Below are 21,303 nucleotides of genomic sequence, written 5' to 3' on the forward strand. Positions count from 1 at the left end.
GTAATTGCAGAAAGCAGCCAGGGAAATCTTTGATGAATGGGAGCACAGAGCCATGAATAATAACAGGCAGGAACAGCACCATCAGTGTTTTACACTTGCTAAGCCACACTTGTAAGCAAGCGGGGCTGACAGCCGTCAGTGTCTCAGCTCAGTTCGCTGTGCTGGCTGACTCATTTTCCTGCCAACCACTCTGTACGCTCCGTAAAGCTGCTGTGCCAGTGCTGCCTCAGTCCTCGCCCTTTTTGATGAAAGACGAAAGCTCTCTCTTGCTCAAGATGAAAGTTCTTTCCCCAGCTTGTTACAGGCAGAAACGTCTATTCTGGCAGCCACCTTATGCTGCCATCAGGCAGAAGAGAAATCTTAGTGCAAAAGGGCTCAACTGCTCCCAGTTCATTATCTTTACCACAGGGACCATCTCTTCTCCCAAGTACAATGCTCCCCTTGGGTGAAGAATCATTTCCCTGAGAAACCTTCACAGCCATAGCAGCTTCTTCTGTGTTCCCCTACCCTTATGCCTACCACGCTTGCTTTCCATCTGAACCTTTGACCAACATCTGTTTTAGGTCCAGCTGTACTGACTGGCATACAGTTTGGAGATCAGTTCAGTCCGTAACACTCAGCTGGGCTCACACGCTCAGGAGGCAGCAGCTGAGTACCAGGCTCGTCCTGGCCCTTACAATGGCTCCGAGATGTAGCATCCAGATCTAAACCTTCTCTTTAGCACTGCGCCCACCCCCTGCCTCCCCCAGCGCCAGAAGACTTTCAGGTAGCGACTGCCTTCCTTGCTGAGAAGATGGAGATTTGGCTATTTCTAAGTTCCCTTAGCATCCTCTGACATTCTCCTCCACGTGCTTAGCCCAGCATGATGAACTTTCAAAAACCGCTGTGAAGCCCCTTTTCCAGTTAGATCCAGATAAGCTAAGGAACACAAGCAACCGAGCTCTGAAACAACAGATCACATATGAGTAAGAGGAAAGAGTGGAGCACAAGTGTATCTGTCTGATGTATCTCCTTAGGTTTATGGTTCCCCAGAATGCCCAACCTCTTGGGAAAACTGCACAAAATCTGTACATGCTGACATTTTTGGAAGTCCCATGAGCAACAGAGCAGAGACACACACTAAGAATTTGTGAGTCGAGTTGATTTTAGTCACACCAAAGAGACCTTGAGCGAATTGAAAGCTAAGGGCGGGATTTCACTGCGGTCTCACTGTATAATTGGGACCTTCCAGAAATAAATATCATACGTGGGGAAGGCTGCTAGCAGATCACGAGGTGGTGGTTTTCCTCTCCTAATTAGAGCCAAAGCAGTGAGCTATGGGTGGAGGACCGTGTAGTGTTGGAAGAAATAGTCCAGGCTGGGAAACTCCTACCCTGCTGATCACTGGGATGGTCAGTCCTCTCCTTCAACCAGGAGCTAAGAAAGGGAGCCATCGGCCAGAAGGTCTGTAAGCCTTGTTTTCCCTTTTTTCCAGTAATTTCTAGGTCAGTAAGAAAGAAGTCACAAATTGTGAATGTTTCCTTTTATGCCTAGATCTCAACACTGCAGCACTTCACAGGGTCCCGAGCCAGGGTGACTGGAGCTGATGCTATTAGACAAGGGTGGAAAATTGATCTCTTCCCAGCAAGATTTAGAGGCCAGTCGGACAGGAAATTACTCCAGCTGGGCACTCTGTCCCCATCTCTCAGCTCTTCCTGCAGCTAGGAGATTCACTCTATAATTGCTTTCTTAGTCCACATTTTATCCTCAGCTGACAGAATTCCATTAGGGTGATACAAGCTGCGTGATAAAGGGATGTTTGTGTCTCACATGGGCTGTAAGTCATTTCTCAGCAAACAAGCAAATAGTCACAGAAATGGGCAAAGAGACACTGAGCCAGGAACCCTCCTTCTTGTGCTCTGAATACCAGGACCTCAGCACTCAAATGGAAGCAAACATTCTTCCAGTATGTTATATTCCTCTCTGCTTCCCTCTCTGCTCTTTAGAGGAGACTTGTCAGTGCGCATCTCCAAAATGAACATTTATCTCTGCAACATTTTCGAATGGACAATAACCAAGCAGGCAGACATGGAGCACCAGCACCCCTAGAAAGGAGGGCCCCATGCAAACGGGAGCCACTGTGCTGTGATCGGAGGGGTTGGTGACACCACAGGTCACAGATAGCAAGTGGCCTACATATGGGAAACTAGATGAAATGAAACCAATGTTGTAATACATCTGAGCACATACACCTGAAGAGCAAACCAGGTTGGTCACGCCTGCAAGAGAAGGAACAATGATTCTGAACAGGACCTTTGGGACTGTTTTGGAAGACAAAAGGAGTGATCTTTTAAGCATAATGATGCAGCTAAAAGATAGACATGATGAAAAAAGCTAAAAGGGAATACAGGAAGGTGCATCAAATGCTCTAGTCTGCATAGTTACAGTATCTATAGTACTGGGGAAGCCACTACTAGGCAGTGTGTTCTGGAGTTCACATGTTTTGAAGAATATTGGAAGAGATTTGGCTACTTCAGTGACTCTTACCAGAAGAGCGGCTCCTGTTAGAGCTCTGCCTCCCGGATCAGCAGCCCCAGAAAATGGAGGCCAGCCTAAGGCATCCCTACATGATGTGTCTGCTCACACCACTGCTGGTTTGAACTCTAATCACTTGCTATATTCCCCAGGCCCGTAGAGAGGTGCCTCCAACAGCGAGGATTGCTGAAGCAGATAGCAGGAGGGAATGGGAGATGTTTCTGTCTTACACAGTAAAAGCCATTGACTCAATCAAAGGGAAAGCAGACTTCATCCCCTGCATGAGCCAGAATTCAGATGTCAATACAGCACTTCACATTTGCTCTTACCTGACTTAGGCTGAGAAGCGAGCTTTTCCTGGTAACGCAAGAGGGTTTAAAGACCCAACATTCAACCTCCCTCAACCACTGATCTCATACTCACATCATCACTGGCAGCGAGTCCTATCTCTTGTCATTTCAGTGTGTTACCTGGTGTACAAGATCTCAGTCCCATCTCACAACACCCAGTCGCCCATTGGCACTGTCAGGCTCTTGCAGATGTTACCAGTCTAGCATACATCCCTGAAATGACAGGACTGAACATCACTATGGAGAATGACCAACACACCAGGAACACAGTAAAAGCCCAGCAGGACCAGGAAATCTTACAGAAAAAGCAGCATCACCTATGCAGAATGCTGTGGTGCAATTTTATGCCCAGGCTCAGCCTAAGCCATGAGAAGAGCTCAGTTTAGTTTAGCTGCCGTATGTAGCTCCTCACATAGCTCTTATGGGTTCATCCTCCAAAATGAGGATTAGTGTCCTGACTCAGTAATACACAAACTTCTGTGTCTTCTATGCTGCCTTTTACACTGTCTGCATCACTGCTTGCTCCCTTGTCCACAGACAGGTACTTCTCACTGCTGTTTAAATTCTACTGGATTAAACCACAAAAGGCAGAAATTGATAACAGAAGTTGCAGGACTTCCCAGGCATTCCAGTTTTCAGATTACACAGTGAAGACTGATAAAAACATCTTTTTAGAGACCCAGAACTAGGCAGCATGACATGTACTTCCTCACAGATTATTTCTTTATCCTCTGCCCTTCTCAGTGTCACTGTGGGACAAACAAACTCATTTCTGTTATCTTGATCCAACCCCTTTAATGCAAGTCACTACAGGTAAAGGTGAGCAACTATGACATAAAGGTTTTTGAGTGGCGCAGAAATCGGAACTGGGCGAAAGTTTAATAATTTACATCAAAGGCTTCAGCAAGAATTCATATTAATCCTTCCTTCTCCTTTGCCATGCTTTTGACAATGTCGAATGATGTTACCATGCACATTCTTGCTGAATTACTCTTGCTGAAACTATGCCTGACATTGACTGAAGTGCTCCGTGGGGATTTTCTTGATTGCATGTTTACTCTTCCTCTTTTCCCTCCTGTAAATGCTAGTCTGACATGAATGTACTTGTGACTAGTTAGTTAAAAAAAGGTGAAAAATGGAATGAAAGTTTTTTTTTTTTAACCCTGATTCACTGTGGAAATGAGTCAAGTATCTATGTTTGTGTATATAGGGCTGACTAGGACACTTAATTATCTTTGGTTATATAAAGGGTCATTACAGCTCAGCTCCAATTAGGAGGGCAAATGCTGACATCTCCCCCAGAGATTAATGAAGTATTTTCTAAACATTATGCTACTTTCTATATATGACTGACTAGACTCAAGGACTTCATTAGGCCTTGCCTTGGTGGCGTATGTCATCCCAGAGCAGAGCACAGGCTGGCAAAACCTTCTTTCAGACAGAGACACTGCAGGAGAGGATGTTCCACAACTTAACAATTTTCTGGAAATATTTTTAAAACTTCCATGGTCTCTCCACAGCGTGGCAATTGTGGGGAATCTCTTGAATGAGTAAAAGGAGCTGCTAGGAGAGTCTGACGGAAGGTACAAGCCAATACTCTCTGTGCCAGACCAGCTGCACTGGATACATTACAGATTTCCAGAGGCAAAAGGTGTGAAAACTGGCTGCAGTTACCAACTAACCGGTGAGGAGGAGTTGGTGGCAGAGAAACAGACAATAGAGAGAACTGTGACCCATCTGAGCTTGACCGGGTATTTTGCAATAATTTACAAAACCTGGACTTACCTCAAAGGCTTAGGGTTGAAAAATCGTTAGTCCATCACATAGGACTTGAAATGCTCCAGACAGATACAGAGAAGACAGATGAGCATAGAAAGTACTCTCCCCCTCATACCTTTTCTGATCAATAAGAAGGATGCTATTCTGTGCCAGGAAACATGACGGATTTCATTTATCTTCACATTCAATGCAATTTGCTCAGAAGAACAAACAATGTGACAGGTCTCATCTCATCTAGAGATTGCCTACATGACAAATCTGTGATTGTGCCTTAAGTCTTAAAAACCTTGCTGTTATAGCCTCTCCTCTTCCAAACGCATACATTTATATCTGTTCTTAGCTCTACCAGTAACCCCCCTTGCAGCTTCTCCTCTTTTTCATTTTGGAGTTGCACATGATGGTTACCTGAGAACACAAGGGGAGACAGTTCTCAGAACAACAGAGGGTTCTTTTGTCAGTGCAATTTGGGAAGAGCCTTTCAACAAAGTACAATATACTCACACTATTTTACATTTAGAAGTAAAGTGTTTTGTATTTAGTACAAAATACATTTTGTTGCTCCATCAATACACAGAAATCTGGGAAATGCATTGCTATGTTCTGTCTTTTCAGTTTAGCCAACACCAGTTAAGAAGTATGCTTTTCATAGGCAATATACAAGATATTGCACTCCTGACTTAGTACAGAATGGGAAACAGAACATTTTAATTCTGTATCAGGAGCTGCAATAGTATATCTCTGTTTCATGTCTAAAAGTATATACTGACTTCAGAGTGTTCAGTTCTCTCTGGAAACAATGAGCGAGTTCTAAACGAGAAAGGAAGAATCTTCTATGGAAGAGATTTACAGGTTGTCACAACCGACAAATTTTCAGTAAAAAGTACTTTTGCATAGCTACAAATCCTGCAGTATAATTATTTGGTTAGAGTTTTTGTTTAAATGACTACATATACAGGGTACTCTGTGTTTAAAAATGCGGTTTACTCCTTACCTTCTGCTAGTTAAAATGCATTTACCATTTGTCAAAAGTGATGATATGTTGCTGGCCACAGATCTGGTTGGTGCAGCACAGAGGTATGGCCTCCTCGTTCATATAATCAATTCAGGCAAAATAGGAGAAAATAGCATTGCTCTGTAGCAGGAGGACTCTGAAGAATGTGTAGAGCGCCTGTTAGTGGCATTTCAGGCAAAACACCTATTTTTCTTTTTTCATGGTAGTGAAATAATGAAAGAAATAATTATTTCACTGCAAAAGATGAAAGAAGTGACAGCTGAAACCTACGTATTAAACCTTGATAAACCCACTTCCTGATCTCCATTTTCTAAAAGCATTCAACACACTTCTGCATGCTCCAGATGTCAGAAACAGTGTCAGCCCCTAGAGACAGCCACGGCATCAACACAGTGGCAGCCCAGAAATCGAGAGGTAAAGAATATTTCCTCTAAGTGCATTTCCCAAAGAACTATTTACAGGCATCAGAAACAAAGCAGACACTTCCTTCTAGTGAGGAGCTTCGTGACCATCCAGCTAGGATTTAGGAATTAAAGTTTGAGAAATACTCTGAAAGAGCTCTTGTTATAACCATCCTGCTTCACCCAAGTTCTTGGTACATGGCAGGAACACTTGTCAGCTAGCAATAAGGTTCTCACTCGCTCCTTTATGTTCCTTTCTCCCCGGATTTTCAATTAAGAGAGGAGGAAAAAACAGTCAGACAGATAATGACAATTAAAAAACCCAGAAAACTGAATTCATGCTTTAAATTTCATTACTGAAGAAAATTTCCTGTAGCAAATAAAACTTCCTCTCATAAGACAGGAGGTGGTTCAGCAGCAGCAGACACGGAAAATCTTCCATTTGGATGATACATATCTTGGAGATCTAGATTGCAGTTATTTAGGGATGGATGTATTCAGGACTTTCCAATGTTATCTTTTCCTCCTCTGCAGTCCTTTTTCACATATGCAGGTTTTGGGACGCAAAGCTGTTAAGGAAAATTGAGTGCTGTTTTAAGACTGTACCTGTATTTACAGTGAAGCCACAGATTAAAATGCGGAAGGAACATGCTCATCTCTCCTTCCATCCCAGAATGAAAGCTAAGCTACTCTTCTCAGTAATGTTTCTTACATTGACAGTGAGTGCTGCCAATTTTTTCACAGTCCTATGGAATCACATTCGTGTGGAATCTGGTCTGAATTCAATGCTGACACTGTTCTGAGTAGGAGGTCGGACCCTCCCTCAGGAGGGGAACCATGAGGTCTCCTCCAACCCAAATCATTCTACGAATCTGTTATCAACCACTCCAGCTGATACCAGTAAGTACTCCAGAGGAGACATGGGGCAGATGGTGATAGGCAATCCTCAACTGATGACTTCAGAGGCGTTGTGCGTCCTTAATGCCTGGACAATAGATGTGATGGCCATGACGATGACAGCTATTCTTTAGTGGACCTAGGGTATGTCTGCACTGGAACCCAGGATGCCATTACAACAGGCACAGAGATGTTCAAAACACTTTTGACGCAGCTAGCGCTAATATAGTAATAACTTTGAAGCTGTATATTTGTACAGGCAATGGCATTTCAAATCCTTCTCCAACACAACTGTTATTAAAAGCCATCAAGTAATTTCTGTTAACACTTTCTAGAGGAACTAATTGGAGAAAGTGTCATGCTCAGGAGAGAAAACCAATCATGGATATACCAGCTTGGCTGAGAATTTGTAATGTATTTAGGGAGCTATTCTGAGTAATTTACAATGAATGACTGGGAATTTTCAGACTATAAATACAATCTACTCTTTCTCCTTGGGAAAAAAAGAGGTTGTCTTTTTAATTATCACTTTGTAAGAGAAAAGGCCAGCCAGAAAGACAGTGGGAGGCATAAAGTCAACATGTTTTCCCCCTTGTTACACTTACCATGATTTTGGATTTGCTTGAGGAGTAACAAGCAGCTAATCGTGAGACACATATGCATCATCTCAGAAGCTGCTTAGAAGGCCAGTGGGGATGCAGTGAGCCTATTATTCCAAAAGCTATCTATGAACCTGCACAATTAACACCAGTTTTCAGTTTATCTTTGGTCAGTTTCTTTCCTGAGGACTTCTGTGTGTGTTGGTATAAGCTATATCATCCACTTTCAGATTTAGATATAGAATAAAAATCCACCAGAGTATTGACATTCCTGGTTTGCCTTCCTATGTTAGAAAAAGTAGAGCTAGATATATAAAAGAGGTGTAAATCTCCCCACTTTTCCCAGTTTAGGTCTGTAACAATGTTCATTATCCATCCCATCTCTGTAGAAAGTGAGCAGAAGAAAACTGTAGAAGACAGAACTAACCTGGATCAGCCACAACCTGTTTCTTCTTGCTGTTTGTGACAATCTCATTTTCATTCATCATTCGTACATCCTGATCTCCCACATGATTGCTGAAAAGATTCAAATCAGTACAATAGCCAAAATAATCAACATTGTGAAAAGTTATGCATCATGGAAAAGGTTACCAAATAAGTTATTTAGGTCCTGGAGGCTAAACAAAGCTATGAAACACAGCCACATTATATGAGACTATCTAGAAAGGAAAGGCATTCTGTCTGCATCCACCTGAAGGACTTCTTGCCAGTTTTAATTAGTGGCATTCATTCAGGCACACATTCAAATATAAGTATCATACTCACTTACAATTTTCTTGCTTGCCTACACAGCTTGAACCACATTAACCAAAGCGAGATTTTAAATCAGTGCTGTACAAAGAGGGTATAAAAATCCCTATATGGAACTTAACAGTGTCTTGTAGTGTTGATATAGCATTATTTGAAAATTTTCTGAACTAAACAAAATTAATTTACTGTGACAAATTTTGTTTGCAGGCTGCTGCAAAATTTTAACAATTCCTTTTTGGGAAGGTAGTAATAACTTCAAAGTTAAATTAAACAAATTACAGAAAAAAATGTGAGCTGAATTGAAAGTTAAAGAAAACATCACTAATAACATCTCCCTTTCACACAGACAAAAACAAAACATCCATGCCTTTGGAAAAAAAAGTGTATTTTTCTTTTCTCTACAAATACTGCACAAAATAGGTTTCTATTTTTGGAGAAAAATGTAATGTCTCTCAAACTGTCAGAGTGAAACAGGAGAACCAACACTGAAGTAAATCAGAACTTGCACTATTGATAATATCAGACTCAAGTTTGGAGTTCATAAAATACTGAACAGTGACATGTGAAAGAGAATAGGCCAAAATCAGAAGTAACAATATATAAAAGCTGAAGAGTATTTTTAAATTGGAAGGATATTATCCAGCATGTAGTAAGGGATTTGTCTTCTATTGCTAAAGTACCCTATATTTTAGTAGGGTGGTAGGTGAAAAAAAGGAAAAGAAGATTGCAAAACAGGCTAAGAAGAAAGACCAGGAAAGCTCCTGCACAGAAGTGTAGAAGAGAAGAGACTCAGCATGTTCTTGACTGGAAAACAGATCATGCAGTTTACATGACCCCCCTCTTAAAACTAAATCAAAGGATATATGTCTTATAAATATGTGCAAAGGCGGTTATGTGGAAAAGATCTAGGATTACAGCTGGTGCTTCTCTGCTTCCAATAAAATAACTTTACTCATAGAAAGATGCTAAGCTAAAGAAAGTAAAGGTTCATTTCTCCTCCTCCTTTTTATATCCCACTGAAAAATTTCTCAAAACTCGTATTTTCTCAAGACATTTTCCTTTCAGTAACCTTTTCACTTGAAAAATTGTTTACCTCCAAATTTTACCATGACAACACAGCCACTTGTACAAAACCATGAGTCTAACACAATACATCCAAACAATAATAATTTATTTCAACATCTGATAGTACCAGTGGCCAAGAGCCAAAGGTTTAGAGAAATACAGGAACACCCCTGTGGGCAAATGTGAACTTCTGTTCTTAATCAGGACAGCTTACGTTCCTTCCACTTATTTCTAAATATTTGAATATTCTTCTGAATTAATTATGTGCCATTTTTGAACGCAAAACTGTCGCCTTTTTTTTTCCAAGTGATATATGTGCAAGACATTCTATTTGTTAGCTGTGCAATGTATAAGAAAGTGTTTATTTCTAAAAGCTTTCGATTTTTCACTTTTCAATCTCATTTAAAATAAATTATTCTTTCAATCTTTATTTTCCTTGCTAGGGACTGTTTTTTAGACCCTATCAATCCTGACCTTCTAAATATAAGTGCATTTTTCACTGCATTTCATCACATTTTCTGTGAGATTGCCAACTTAGTGGTTTCAAAGTGTCATTCCTCTGAATGCAATTCATTTCTCATTTCTGAAGTTCATTATTTTAGAACATTTATAAAATAGTAGAATTCGGGTTCCTTAATTAGTATCTGTGCCAAATCAGAGGACTTCTTTTTCTTTACTTTTGATGTTTGGTTCTTTTCATTAACTTTCTGGGTTTTTTTTTCCTCCATGTAATATCATTGGGATTTATTATTTCTTCTCTAAGGAAGCCTAACTTCTTTCTTTTATTACTGTATGCTTCCATGAAAACATATGTAAATATGAATCATGAATCCCAGTAAGTGCTAAAAAAATGCTTACAAATAAAGCTGGTAATTTGATCCTGTTACCTAAAAAAATATTGGTTATTTCTCATTAAGTGAGGCTGAGTATGCTTTGGAAGGGAATTTTCTATAGCAGTATACATATTACTGACAAGTCACATAAAAACATTTTGTGAAAACAAGAGTCTTTCTTCCGATCAAGATCCACTCACATACCTAATAACAGTTCTCTTTTCCTGATGGCAAATCTTCTCATCATCTGTAAAGAGAATGGTATGATACGGGACCACTGGATCACAGGTTGGTAGGATGCCTGATATTACATGGTTCACCATATCCAGAATCCCATTGTAGACAAGCAAGTCATCCACCAGAAGCTAAAGATATTTAAGAAACAAACAAACAAAACATCCAGAAATCAGGCATCACTTTCAGCAGCTGTCTCTATCAATTACCTAGAAATCGTTTTGCCCTATTTGTTTCACAAGCCTGGTCATTAGTTTAGCTTTTGTTCATTAAAACTTCCATTTCTTTCTATTCGCTGCTGGGGTTTGACTTTTTTTTTCCCCAAGTTTTTGTCTTCTCACTGATGTTTCTAATGCAGCTTTCAAGTAGGTAATTAAAAACGTATTTCATGTTTTACATAATTGCCATTCTATTAACTGGAGTGACTCACTCTTAAATCTAGCAATTAATGAATCTCACCTCACTTCAGCTGTCTAAAACTTGGGTTTGTAGTTTAAACTAGTCTTCCAGGCCTGCTCTATAGTCAGTGGAAAAAGAAAAGCATTATCCTTTCTTAAGACAATTATCTAAGAAAAAAATCAGATAAAGTGTTCTTTCCACAGACAAGAAAGGGAGGACAGATGACTGGCATAGATTAGTCATTTTAATACTAAATGCAGAGTTAAATGAGATGAATCCCCTCCTTTGAGATTATATGGAATCACACTTCAGTAAACTGTGAAAATAAGTACAGAAATCAAGCAAGCTGACTCACCAGAACATAGAAAATGCATACAAAAACTACTTACACCGAATTCTTTCACACCCCTCTGAGGAGTTTTGGCATAATTCCATAACTTGATCATTGACACAGTAGTAGGTACATCAAAAATTACATATACCCTATTCACCTGTAAAAGAGAATTAATTTATATTTAACACCACAAATTCCCCAAAGAAATTAAATTGTCATGTATGTTGCATCAAAAGAGGTCCATATTTAAAGTAATATAGCTAAACACCAGATAACTGATGCTAAGGATTTAAGTTCAGCTATCGTCTCTGTTGATAATTCACGGATGTTGTCTCTACCCCAGAGCTGCCCTCTCAAATATACCTATAACTCATCAGAAGGTGACATCTACACCTGAGCTTGTCATCCTGGACTGCTAGTCAACTGGAGGAGGGGTAGAAAGACACATTTATGAGCATTTCATCAACCAAATACAGACATGTGCATCAGGATAAGACAAGCTGGGGTTCGGTTCAGTTCGCTTAGGTTCGGTTCAGTTCTGTTCTATTCTATTCCTAATTCTCTTCCATTTCTTTCTACCAAACGTGAATGGCATCCACCTTTCTATTTGCAAGACTAAAATTTCTCCTATATCCTCTGACTTTGAAAGCTCTTGCAGAAATCTTGCAATTTTTGTGTGAGGTACACTAATAGGAATGTAGAGACAATTCTCCAGATGCTGGCTAACCAATTATTGCTTGAGGTATTGTTCATTTTATTTTCAGTGACATTAATGTCAAGATGTTAAGACCAAAGATTAGGCTGTAGGAAACCAATCTTGCCTATTACCGTTAATTCTATGCTATTCCTTTTATGAGCTACTATATTAACTTTGGCCATCGTATTATAAGCTCCATCTCCAGCATCCTCTGAAGTTTTAATCCTTTGATGCACTGGAGAAGATACTGTTAATTGTATTAAATCATTATGCATTTTTTTTACTGAAGAAAGAAATGTAGATGTGATCAATAGAAATGTTTGTATCTGTGATTTTCCAGAAGACGATTTGGGCATAGTCTCCAATAGCAATTGTTAGTCTCACAGCAGATGATAGATTTGATGGAAAATACACTCAAACAAATAAATAAAATGACAATCAGTAACAGGGGAACAAAGAATTCAAATTATACTTACATTATTAATAAATTTGCAAAAGACAAAAACACTTTTAGAATTAGAAAGGAAAAGATGTTTAGAAAGGAAAAGAAAGGCTATAATGTAAAATTTCCTTAAAGCTTTCGAACCTTCCAATATAGCAAAGAGTTAATTCAGCTTTCTAGGCAACCAGCATGTTTCAAAACAGCCTAGCAATGAGGATGTAAGTATACACAAGCTTTGGTTCAGCATCCCAACTACAGAAGATGATCACGGATAGGTTGATTGCTTAATCCACTTGCACTTCCTGGCTGTACAACCATACCATGGAAGATGGAAGAGAGAAAAGTACTATGTGGATCCTGAAAAGGTATCATTTGCTACAGTCTAAGGACAGAAAGCACCACTAAATTGCTTACTCTTCCCTCCTGCGTATCACACTTTATCAATTTACCCTTTTAATACTGTTCTTACGTTCTTCTTCAGAACTTTGGTGTTAGACATAACAACACAAAACAGTGTATGCATCTGTGCTAGAACTCCAGGTACTGTTACTTTCCTTTTTGCCAAAATGAGTCTCTACAAGCATGTCTTTTATAAGGACATGAGCAAACTCAGATGGTCGTCAGATCAACCATTCATGGTGTTATAAAGGATATCTGAGCATGCCATCAAATTAATTACCAGGACTCAAGATGTGGGATCTACACAGTAGGAGCCTCAAGCATTACACAGACCTTCCATTTTTCTAAGAAATGCAAGTGGTCAGTATTCCCAAGTATACTTAAAAGCTTTATCTTAATTATACCCACTGCATTACAACATATAATGATATATGAAGTATTTTCAAAAGTGACTTAATTCTTTGCTTTTAATATTCTAATAACTGTAACATATGGAGTAAGGATTTTTCCAGCACAGTAAGCTACAACATATCACACGTCAGGTTTACATTTTGTTACTTTTGAAATCCATCCTCTTGTAAGAAATAAATACATCTTAACGATGTCCATAACAGGCCCATAAAAAAGTCCTCTCCCAAAACAAAGTCAGGACTCATCTAAGTTTATCTGCTTTTCCTGTTTAGGTATCTGATACTCCATATTTTAAACATGGGGCTTCTAAAAGGGCTGAATCACTTGGGGCCTTAGGACATGAAATACTAAGTCTGTCATCTCTAATTTATGAATTTGAATTCAACACAGATAATGAGATTAAAAAAATTCTTAGGGCTGGAACAATATTCATTGCTTTTTGTAAAAATGAATTTAAGATCCCAGTCTGCTCCCATTTGAAAGGTGTTTATTGCACAAAACACGCATATTAAACTCTTGTCAGTATCTTTATCATAGCAACTGAAAAAACATCTATGCGTGCCTTGGAAATTCTTCTGCTGTTGCACCATGGAGACAGAAGCAGATTATAAACTTGGGAAGTCTATACTGCTGCTATCTGTGCAGTGAAGAGAAACCGGAATAAAAAGAACTTCTAAAAGGCAGTGATTTAGCATCATTTACTAATATCAAATTTACCTAAAAATTATGTATGCTCCCCCTTTCCTTTATGCTTCTAGCTACCTCTATGCACATCACTAAAATGGAATGAAAAGGGAAAATGTACCAAACCAGGAAGGACTGGTGCAAGCCACATATGTCTGCCATCAGTTGTGTCATTTACTCTGTCAATTAGTTTGTCTGGAGTTCGGATGTCTCCAGATACATCTTCTAAAATGTTGACACTATCTGGAAAAGCAGCAATATCTGAAAAAAACTTTAAGCGTAAATAACCGAAAAGAACATTTCAGAAACACCATATTCAAAAGTTCATGACTGCTCTTTCAGATTCCATGAACAAGTATTCACCACTACAGCAGTAAAACTTAAAAATACTCTGACTACTTCACAGAGGTGACTGAGGAACTTGGGGGCACATTTTTAAAAGCAGGACAACCCTTACAGATTCTGGCATTCAAAATTATTTTTCAAATAGGAATAAATTTACTAGCTACATTTAATTTATTTTCAAATATGTATTTATGACTTCATCGATAAAGTTCCCTTATCAGGAATAGGCACTTCCCAGCTTTTTTGTGACAAAGCCCCATTTTTTTAGCATGAACTTGTGAAAACTCCTCATATGAAACATATCTCAAGAAAAGTATCCCTGCAGAAGGTAGTCATCAGTCAGACTAGGTTTCACTTGAGTTCCTCAAGGTTTGTGATAAAAATCAGTAACTGTCTAATAAGGCCTTCTTTCAGTTCTTTGAGAGGGAAAGATTAAACCTTCTATTGAACAGGCTTTCTAGGTAACCAGATTTTCTCTGTAAGAGAACATTTATGTTAAAAACATATGTATGTTAAAGACATGCAAAGAAATGTGGATGGATGGGACTGTCTTCAGAATTATAAATCCCTAGCAATCCAGTTTGAGGGGCATTAATTTCCACTTGTCCTGCTTTCTAAAAGGCCTGAGTCTGTAAGTATTTATAAAGAATTCAAAGAAATAACACAGCAATGCCTCGACTGTTTAAGAAAAGCTTGCTCCAGACTCAGTACTGAATTATCACATTTAGTACTGTACTAAGACAAATACGCTCTTTTGGGGATCCTAATCTATCCAAGCAACACTACTGTACAGGCAGAAACAGGCGATCCTTCAAAATGAGCTAAGGTATCTTTACCTGGCATTGTATTGTACTGTAAAGACATACTGTTTAAAAGCTAAGGATCCCTTGTTCTTAAAAACAAATTGTTACCACTTTTCAATTTCAAAATGCTTCTTCTCCATTACAGATGTTTCGAGTTCATCATGTATCATACAAGATACAAATAAAAACAGCACTGAGGAAAAAGCCTTTATTACCTTTTTCATTGTATCCTCTATTTATTAGGCAATGACAATCCTTAGAGACATACAATTCATGCAGTATCTATGCTTTTTATCCTTTCTAGATGGCTAAGAAACTGTTTCTTCCATGTGACTGAGCTACGTGAATTATATGTTGGGGTATGAAGCTTTCAGCTCTTAAGAGACTTTAGCTGATGCAGAGCACTGAGTGTAACCTGGATGACTATGAATCTTTCAAACATGTCCTTCATTCCTTCTGTTGGTTACCCAGGGAACACTGAATCAAATTCAAAGTCTCAACCCTTATCTTCACGACTGGATTGGGTGTCTAGAATAGCCTAAAGCTCCAGAACAAGAGTTAGGAAAAATTTCTTTCTTGTAGCACAATGAAAGATTCCATAACAAAGAACTGAGCTCAACCTTTTCTTATGAATTTATAGCTCATCAAACTTTCTGGTCCTTCCATACTATAGAAGAAACAAATGTTGACAGCAAAAAATACCATATCCTTTTTAAGCCTTCCCTTCTCTAACCTTGTCCTGCTTTGTTGGTGCATCCCATTCAGAGAACAAATGTTCTGAAAGTATACAGAATACATTAAAACATATGGAAACAAGTATCATCACACGAATATAGAGAAATACAAGCAGAGTAACCACATGGGATAAACTGGCAAGGAGTAGCAAGTGATGCCACATGATAATGTGCCAGGGAGCAAACTGTGTATCTGAAAGGGATAGAGGCGCTTGGTCTGTAGAAGGATACTGTTTTCAGTTAGTAAGATTTGGTCTCCATGTTCATCGAACAACTCAAGTCCATTCAAACCAATGTAGTATGGATCACCCCAACTTGTCAGAAGCTGAAACTGAAAAACAACTAAAAAGCAAAAAGCTATTAAGGAAAATTTTGATAGTGATACTTTCTCCTAGCAGACTATTTAATTTGCAGTTTCAAAAATTATTGTGCAGCTCACATCTTGATGTTAGACACTCTTATTTGCAGTTTAAGACAGTGAAAAAAACCCTGTTTTTCACTTCTGACTTCACTATATCTTACACATCTCTGAAGAAACTATTTTAAGACAAGAAGTCTGCCTTTTCTATCACTGATAATACACACAGAAATGCACATCTGCAGGTGGCACAACTAGGCATAAGTCTACCTATATATGTTTACATATATACATGTTCACATATATACATGTTCATATATGTTCTTCCATCAGATGAAGAACTACTGAAGTTTTTTATTGTGGGTCTTACCTTCCTGTACACTGCAACTTATTAACACCATAGCTCCTATTTGGAGCCTTTACTGCCTTCCTATGTTTCCTGAATATGCCTTTGCCTGGTTTTGAATTATATGGGTGATAATCAGCCAGCAAATATGTCCCTAAACTGAATGGCAGAAAACATAATGATGGAGTCTGTGCTGTCCATTTCTCTAATGGAGCACTCATTTGTATCTCTTTTCTCTACCCCGACACTAATTTTCATGAAACTGGTAGGAAATAAGTATTGCTGAGACCTCATTGTCTCCAAACTTGGTTAGAATAGCCTAATGGATTTAAAAGGCCCATCAAATAGATGGATGGCATGACAGTAAGTATTATCACAAAAGGCTGTGCTTATCTAGGAAAACTTAAGCTTAAAAAGCCACAAACATTAAGAAAAATCACAAAAATATTACACAGTTCTGATCAACCTTAATAAAGATATAAAATGAGACAAACATTCAAAGATATGCAAAAATACGAAGGCTGCTTCTATCTTTGATAGACTGGCTAGATACTGTGCTAATGGACTTCTAGCTCTAGCCTGGATGGATTATAAAAGGCAGGAGAAAAAGCTACCAGAGTATCTGAAAACAAGTCACACATTCATATATTATGTTCCTTTTTTTTATTCTTAATTCATACTTAATGGAAGCCTTTCTCATATTCTTGGTATCTTGTTAATTTCTTAAAGCACCAGAAATTGTTGGATTCAAAAAGCTCAGGACTCATAATCATAGTATATAACTCTGAAATATTCTATATGACAAGTAAGAAAATGACAGAGAAGGATACAACCACATGGCATTAACGGTGCTTCGTAGTCCATACTAGCCTGTTCCATTCTCTTTGAGCCAGTCCTACCAAAAAAAATAAGACAAAATATTTTCTTTATGTACCCTTGGCTCATTCAGAAAAAAAGAGAATAAAATGAAAGAACTAAGCCTCCACAAACACCACCCCCAACCCCCCTTCCTGCGATTATGGACTAGATTGTCCTCTGATCTCAATAAAATCTGGTTAACTGTATATAGTTAAAACCCAATTAAATGTTTTGCTCTAAGTCCTTCATATTTTCATCCAGGTGCCTCATACAATTGGCTTCGACAGAGAATATGAAAGAATACTGAACAGTTAAGAGAAATTGTGTGGTTCAGATAGCAAAAACATCCTACTTTACCTCCTTTGTACTTTATTAATCAGCTGGGGCTGCAGATAGTCAAGAAAGAGAATTTCTTGGGCAAAGTCAAAATGGCAGTTGCCTGGTCCCTTGCGGATAAGAAAACCCTCTGGTGGGGAGATGCTGTGACCATCCAGCAACACATGGACTACTTTAGCCTGGTTTAAAATAATGTAAGATTACATGACATGATATTAAATTACATTACATAAAATAAAATAGATCCAAAACAACTGCATTCCCTTCAGAGGCTGAAATAATTTCAATAATTTTGAATTCCTCTATAGTATGACATCCTTTGCCAAAAGAAAGCCTAAACCAGCAGATACCAGTTGCAACCCATAGTGTGCAATTCAGAGCATCATAGCTGACATTGATGGGGATGGGAGAAGTGAGGATTTGGGGGAAAAAAACAACCAAACAAAAATGTACTGAAGAGATCCTTCAATTACTGCATCTCACTAGATCCCAGCAAACCGAAGTTTCCTTTCTTCACTGAAAGGGTTATCAAGCATTGGAACTGGCTGCCCAGGGAAGTGGTTGAGTCACCATCCCTGGAGGGATTTAAAAAACTTATAGATGTGGCACTTAGGGACACAGTTGAGTGGTGGACTTGGCAGCGTTAGGTTTGCAGTTGGACTCAATGATCTTAAAGGTCTTTTCCAACCTAAATGATTCTATGATTCTATGATTCCTGAGCCTGCAGCAATACATACACATCAACAGAATGGAGAGACTCGGCTTTCAAGTCAGCATATGTCACAAAGCTGATTTGAGGAGACAGTTAGTCATCATGCACCTGAATGTAATGCTAGATCAGGCCTGATTGCTCAGCATTGGCTGAAGCTAGCCTTTAAGAAATCACATAACCTGGTACTCTCTCTCGAGCAGACTCTTTTGTGTCTCTGTTGCACTTCCAGAAAGCCTGTATTTCATAAGTTCTATTTGTCTTTGTGGCAGGTGGCACTTGGACTTTTCCAGGATCATGCAAACTCGTCTACCCAGCAGTGCTGCATGTAACCTAAGGGCATATGAATAAAGAAGAGGTACCCATACCAGGCAGAAACAATTGAGCCTGTCCACATCATAGATGCATGCACATCTTATACAATCTCTGAAGATTAAACTAAATAATTCAGGTATACTTATTCAGATGATGCAGGAGTCCTGGCCCCTTCACCCTCCCCATTAGCACCACCTTGTGCTGTATGCATGATCCCAGTCACATTCAGTCATGCAGCAACAATTGTCACTGCATCTTGCCCTGAAATATGTTAAATATAACTTAACATTAATCACAAGCAGCATTTATCGCACTGAGTCTTTCACTAACTACTGGTTAAGGAAGGAATAATACCTCTAAAATATAACAACATGGCTGTATAACTGGCACTATGATTAAAGCTTGCTGATTAATGGACTGAACCAAAATAGAGTTAAGAAAAGACTTAATGTAGTCTAAAGGTAATGTGAGTCAGTTTTCTAATCTTTGGATTTTATACTGACTGATGTATATATGACAATTTGAGGTTAACTTAGTTTTATATGCAATTATTTAATTCTCATTATTAGGATTTCTATTAAAAATAGATATAAATATTTATAGTTAAAATTCCCCTTTCAGGTGTCTGTCTGAGAAGAACTTAAAAACATTCAGAGTTTTCTGCAAAGCCTGTATATTATCAGTGACCTGATATTCATAACAGTTTTCATATTTTTTACATTTGTAATGATTTTTTATTCAATTACAATTTCAGTAAGTTACACATGCAATATCCCAAAAGCAAATAATTTTCAGGAAGTTGTATTTTTTTTTTTTTACACAAACATTTCTTGATTTGAAAACCTCGGGTACTGTACTAGAGTAGAGGAGTTCATTTCCAAAGAGCATGAAGATTAATTAGGAGGGAATGTTTTTATGAGTACCAAGTTTTTATGAGTACCACGTATGGAGAAATAACTATTTCTGGTTTCATCTTTAATATGCTTGGGAGCAAAGAAAGGAAATACCCTTTTCATATCAGAAACTCTTCTGCATGCTACTTTCCAGCTGAATCAGTCTGCCAGGCTAAGGAGAGGAAGTGAAAAACCCACTGAAATACACTTTAGTTTAGGAAACACATATTGAATGGGAAGTCTAGAGACTTAGAGATGAAATCTTACCTATTATACCACAGCTGCTTATATTTATGTGCCCTTTACAGCCCTCATTTCTAAGTAATTTTCATCATCTGAGAAGGCACTCAACCGTCACACATAGCATTTTACAAATCACATAACAAAGCTTTCACAAGCTAATTTTTCATAGAAATAGCACACAAGCCTTCATTTTGACAGTTCACTGCCATTACCCTCTCATACTAAAGCTGTGAATAGAATCCACCAGTCTACAGCTGCCTAGCAAATCATTATATCTCATACCCTGTGACTGTTTCTTAGAAGGAACAGCAATACTTCAATAGACAGATGTCATGATGCCCTAGGTTTATAGTCTAAAGCTTCTTCACTGTGGCCCAGCAGATACCTTTCATCTTCAGTTTTCCAAATAATTTATTTCATCCTTTTACAGGACTGCAGGTATGAACTCCTCATTTAAATTGTACCCACTAACTGTTAAGGGACTTAGAGGTGTGCCACCTGCATGCATACTTTATCAGACTCACCTCTTTTTTCTACCTAGCAAAGTAAACTGTGAAAACATACCTTCCTTTCTTTCTTGGTTTGGCCTCCAAAGACCAAATTCCACGTTAGATTTTAGGGATTTGGCTATTTCTTTCCCTCCTTTAATAACTGAGACACACATACAGGGAGTTGAGAGCTCCCTGAGAGCTCTTAGAGCTGTACCACTCTCATAGGGAAGAGTCCTTTCTTTATGCCAAATCATATCAATTAAGTAACAGTTTGTTGTGGTTTAACCCAGCAGGCAGCTAAACACCACACAGCCGTTTGCTAACTCCTCCCCAGTGGGATGGGGGAGACAACTGGAAAAAAGGTAAAACCCGTGGTTTGAGATAAAGACAGTTTAATAGGACAGAAAAAGAAGGGAAAATAATAATAATGATAAAAGAATATACAAAACAAGTGATGCACAATGCAATTGCTCACCACCCGCTGACAGATGCCCAGCCAGTCCCTGAGCAGCGGGCTGCCACCCCCCAGCTAACTCCCCCCAGTTTTATTGTTCAGCATGACATCATACAGCCCTTTGGCCAGTTTGGGTCATCTGTCCTGGCTGTGTTTGCTCCCAGTTTCTTGCCCACCCCCCCACACCCCACTCGCTGGCAAGGCAGTATGAGAAGCTGAAAAGTCCTTGACTTAGTGTAAGCACTGCTCAGCGACAACTAAAACATCAGTGTGTTATCAACATTATTCTCATCCTAAATCCAAAACACAGCGCTGTACCAGCTACTAGGAAGAAAATTAACTCTATCCCAGCCGAAACCAGGACACAGATTTTACTAAAAAACCCTAGTTGTTATACAGGGGGTATGTTGAGATGGTAAACTCAACATGCTCCTGAACCCTCCCATGTGTCAAACAGGTTCGGTTAATGCAATGTATTATGAAATCAGGTGCCATAGGTTAAAATTTCTAGATCAATTGTGGCTTAAATGAAGGATCTTATGCTCTGGCCCTCTGGGAGTCTTTGGCCAGTCTTTGGCACTCAACAACATCCCATGCTGATATTAAAAGATGCCAGGG

General features: G+C 38.8%; 1 protein-coding gene across 8 annotated transcripts in view; it reads right to left on the bottom strand.

Moving 5' to 3' along the window:
* Nucleotides 1–5,148: 5,148 nt before the first annotated feature.
* Nucleotides 5,149–21,303, bottom strand: part of KATNIP (katanin interacting protein) — a 64,607-nt gene continuing 48,452 nt past the window's right edge. For all 8 annotated transcript variants that reach the window (XM_041120125.1, XM_041120124.1, XM_030002502.2 and 5 more), the window contains 8 exons: nt 17,602–17,759; nt 17,217–17,281; nt 15,914–16,024; nt 13,922–14,061; nt 11,223–11,324; nt 10,405–10,565; nt 7,980–8,068; nt 5,149–6,625 (listed from right to left, as the gene is read on the bottom strand). In XM_041120125.1, the coding sequence (XP_040976059.1) occupies nt 6,570–6,625; nt 7,980–8,068; nt 10,405–10,565; nt 11,223–11,324; nt 13,922–14,061; nt 15,914–16,024; nt 17,217–17,281; nt 17,602–17,759 (882 nt within the window). In that variant the 3' untranslated portion in view covers nt 5,149–6,569. The remainder of the gene's footprint in view (nt 6,626–7,979; nt 8,069–10,404; nt 10,566–11,222; nt 11,325–13,921; nt 14,062–15,913; nt 16,025–17,216; nt 17,282–17,601; nt 17,760–21,303) is intronic.

The sequence above is a fragment of the Aquila chrysaetos genome, chromosome 25, assembly GCF_900496995.4.
Source record: "Aquila chrysaetos chrysaetos chromosome 25, bAquChr1.4, whole genome shotgun sequence".
NCBI lineage: Eukaryota > Metazoa > Chordata > Aves > Accipitriformes > Accipitridae > Aquila > Aquila chrysaetos.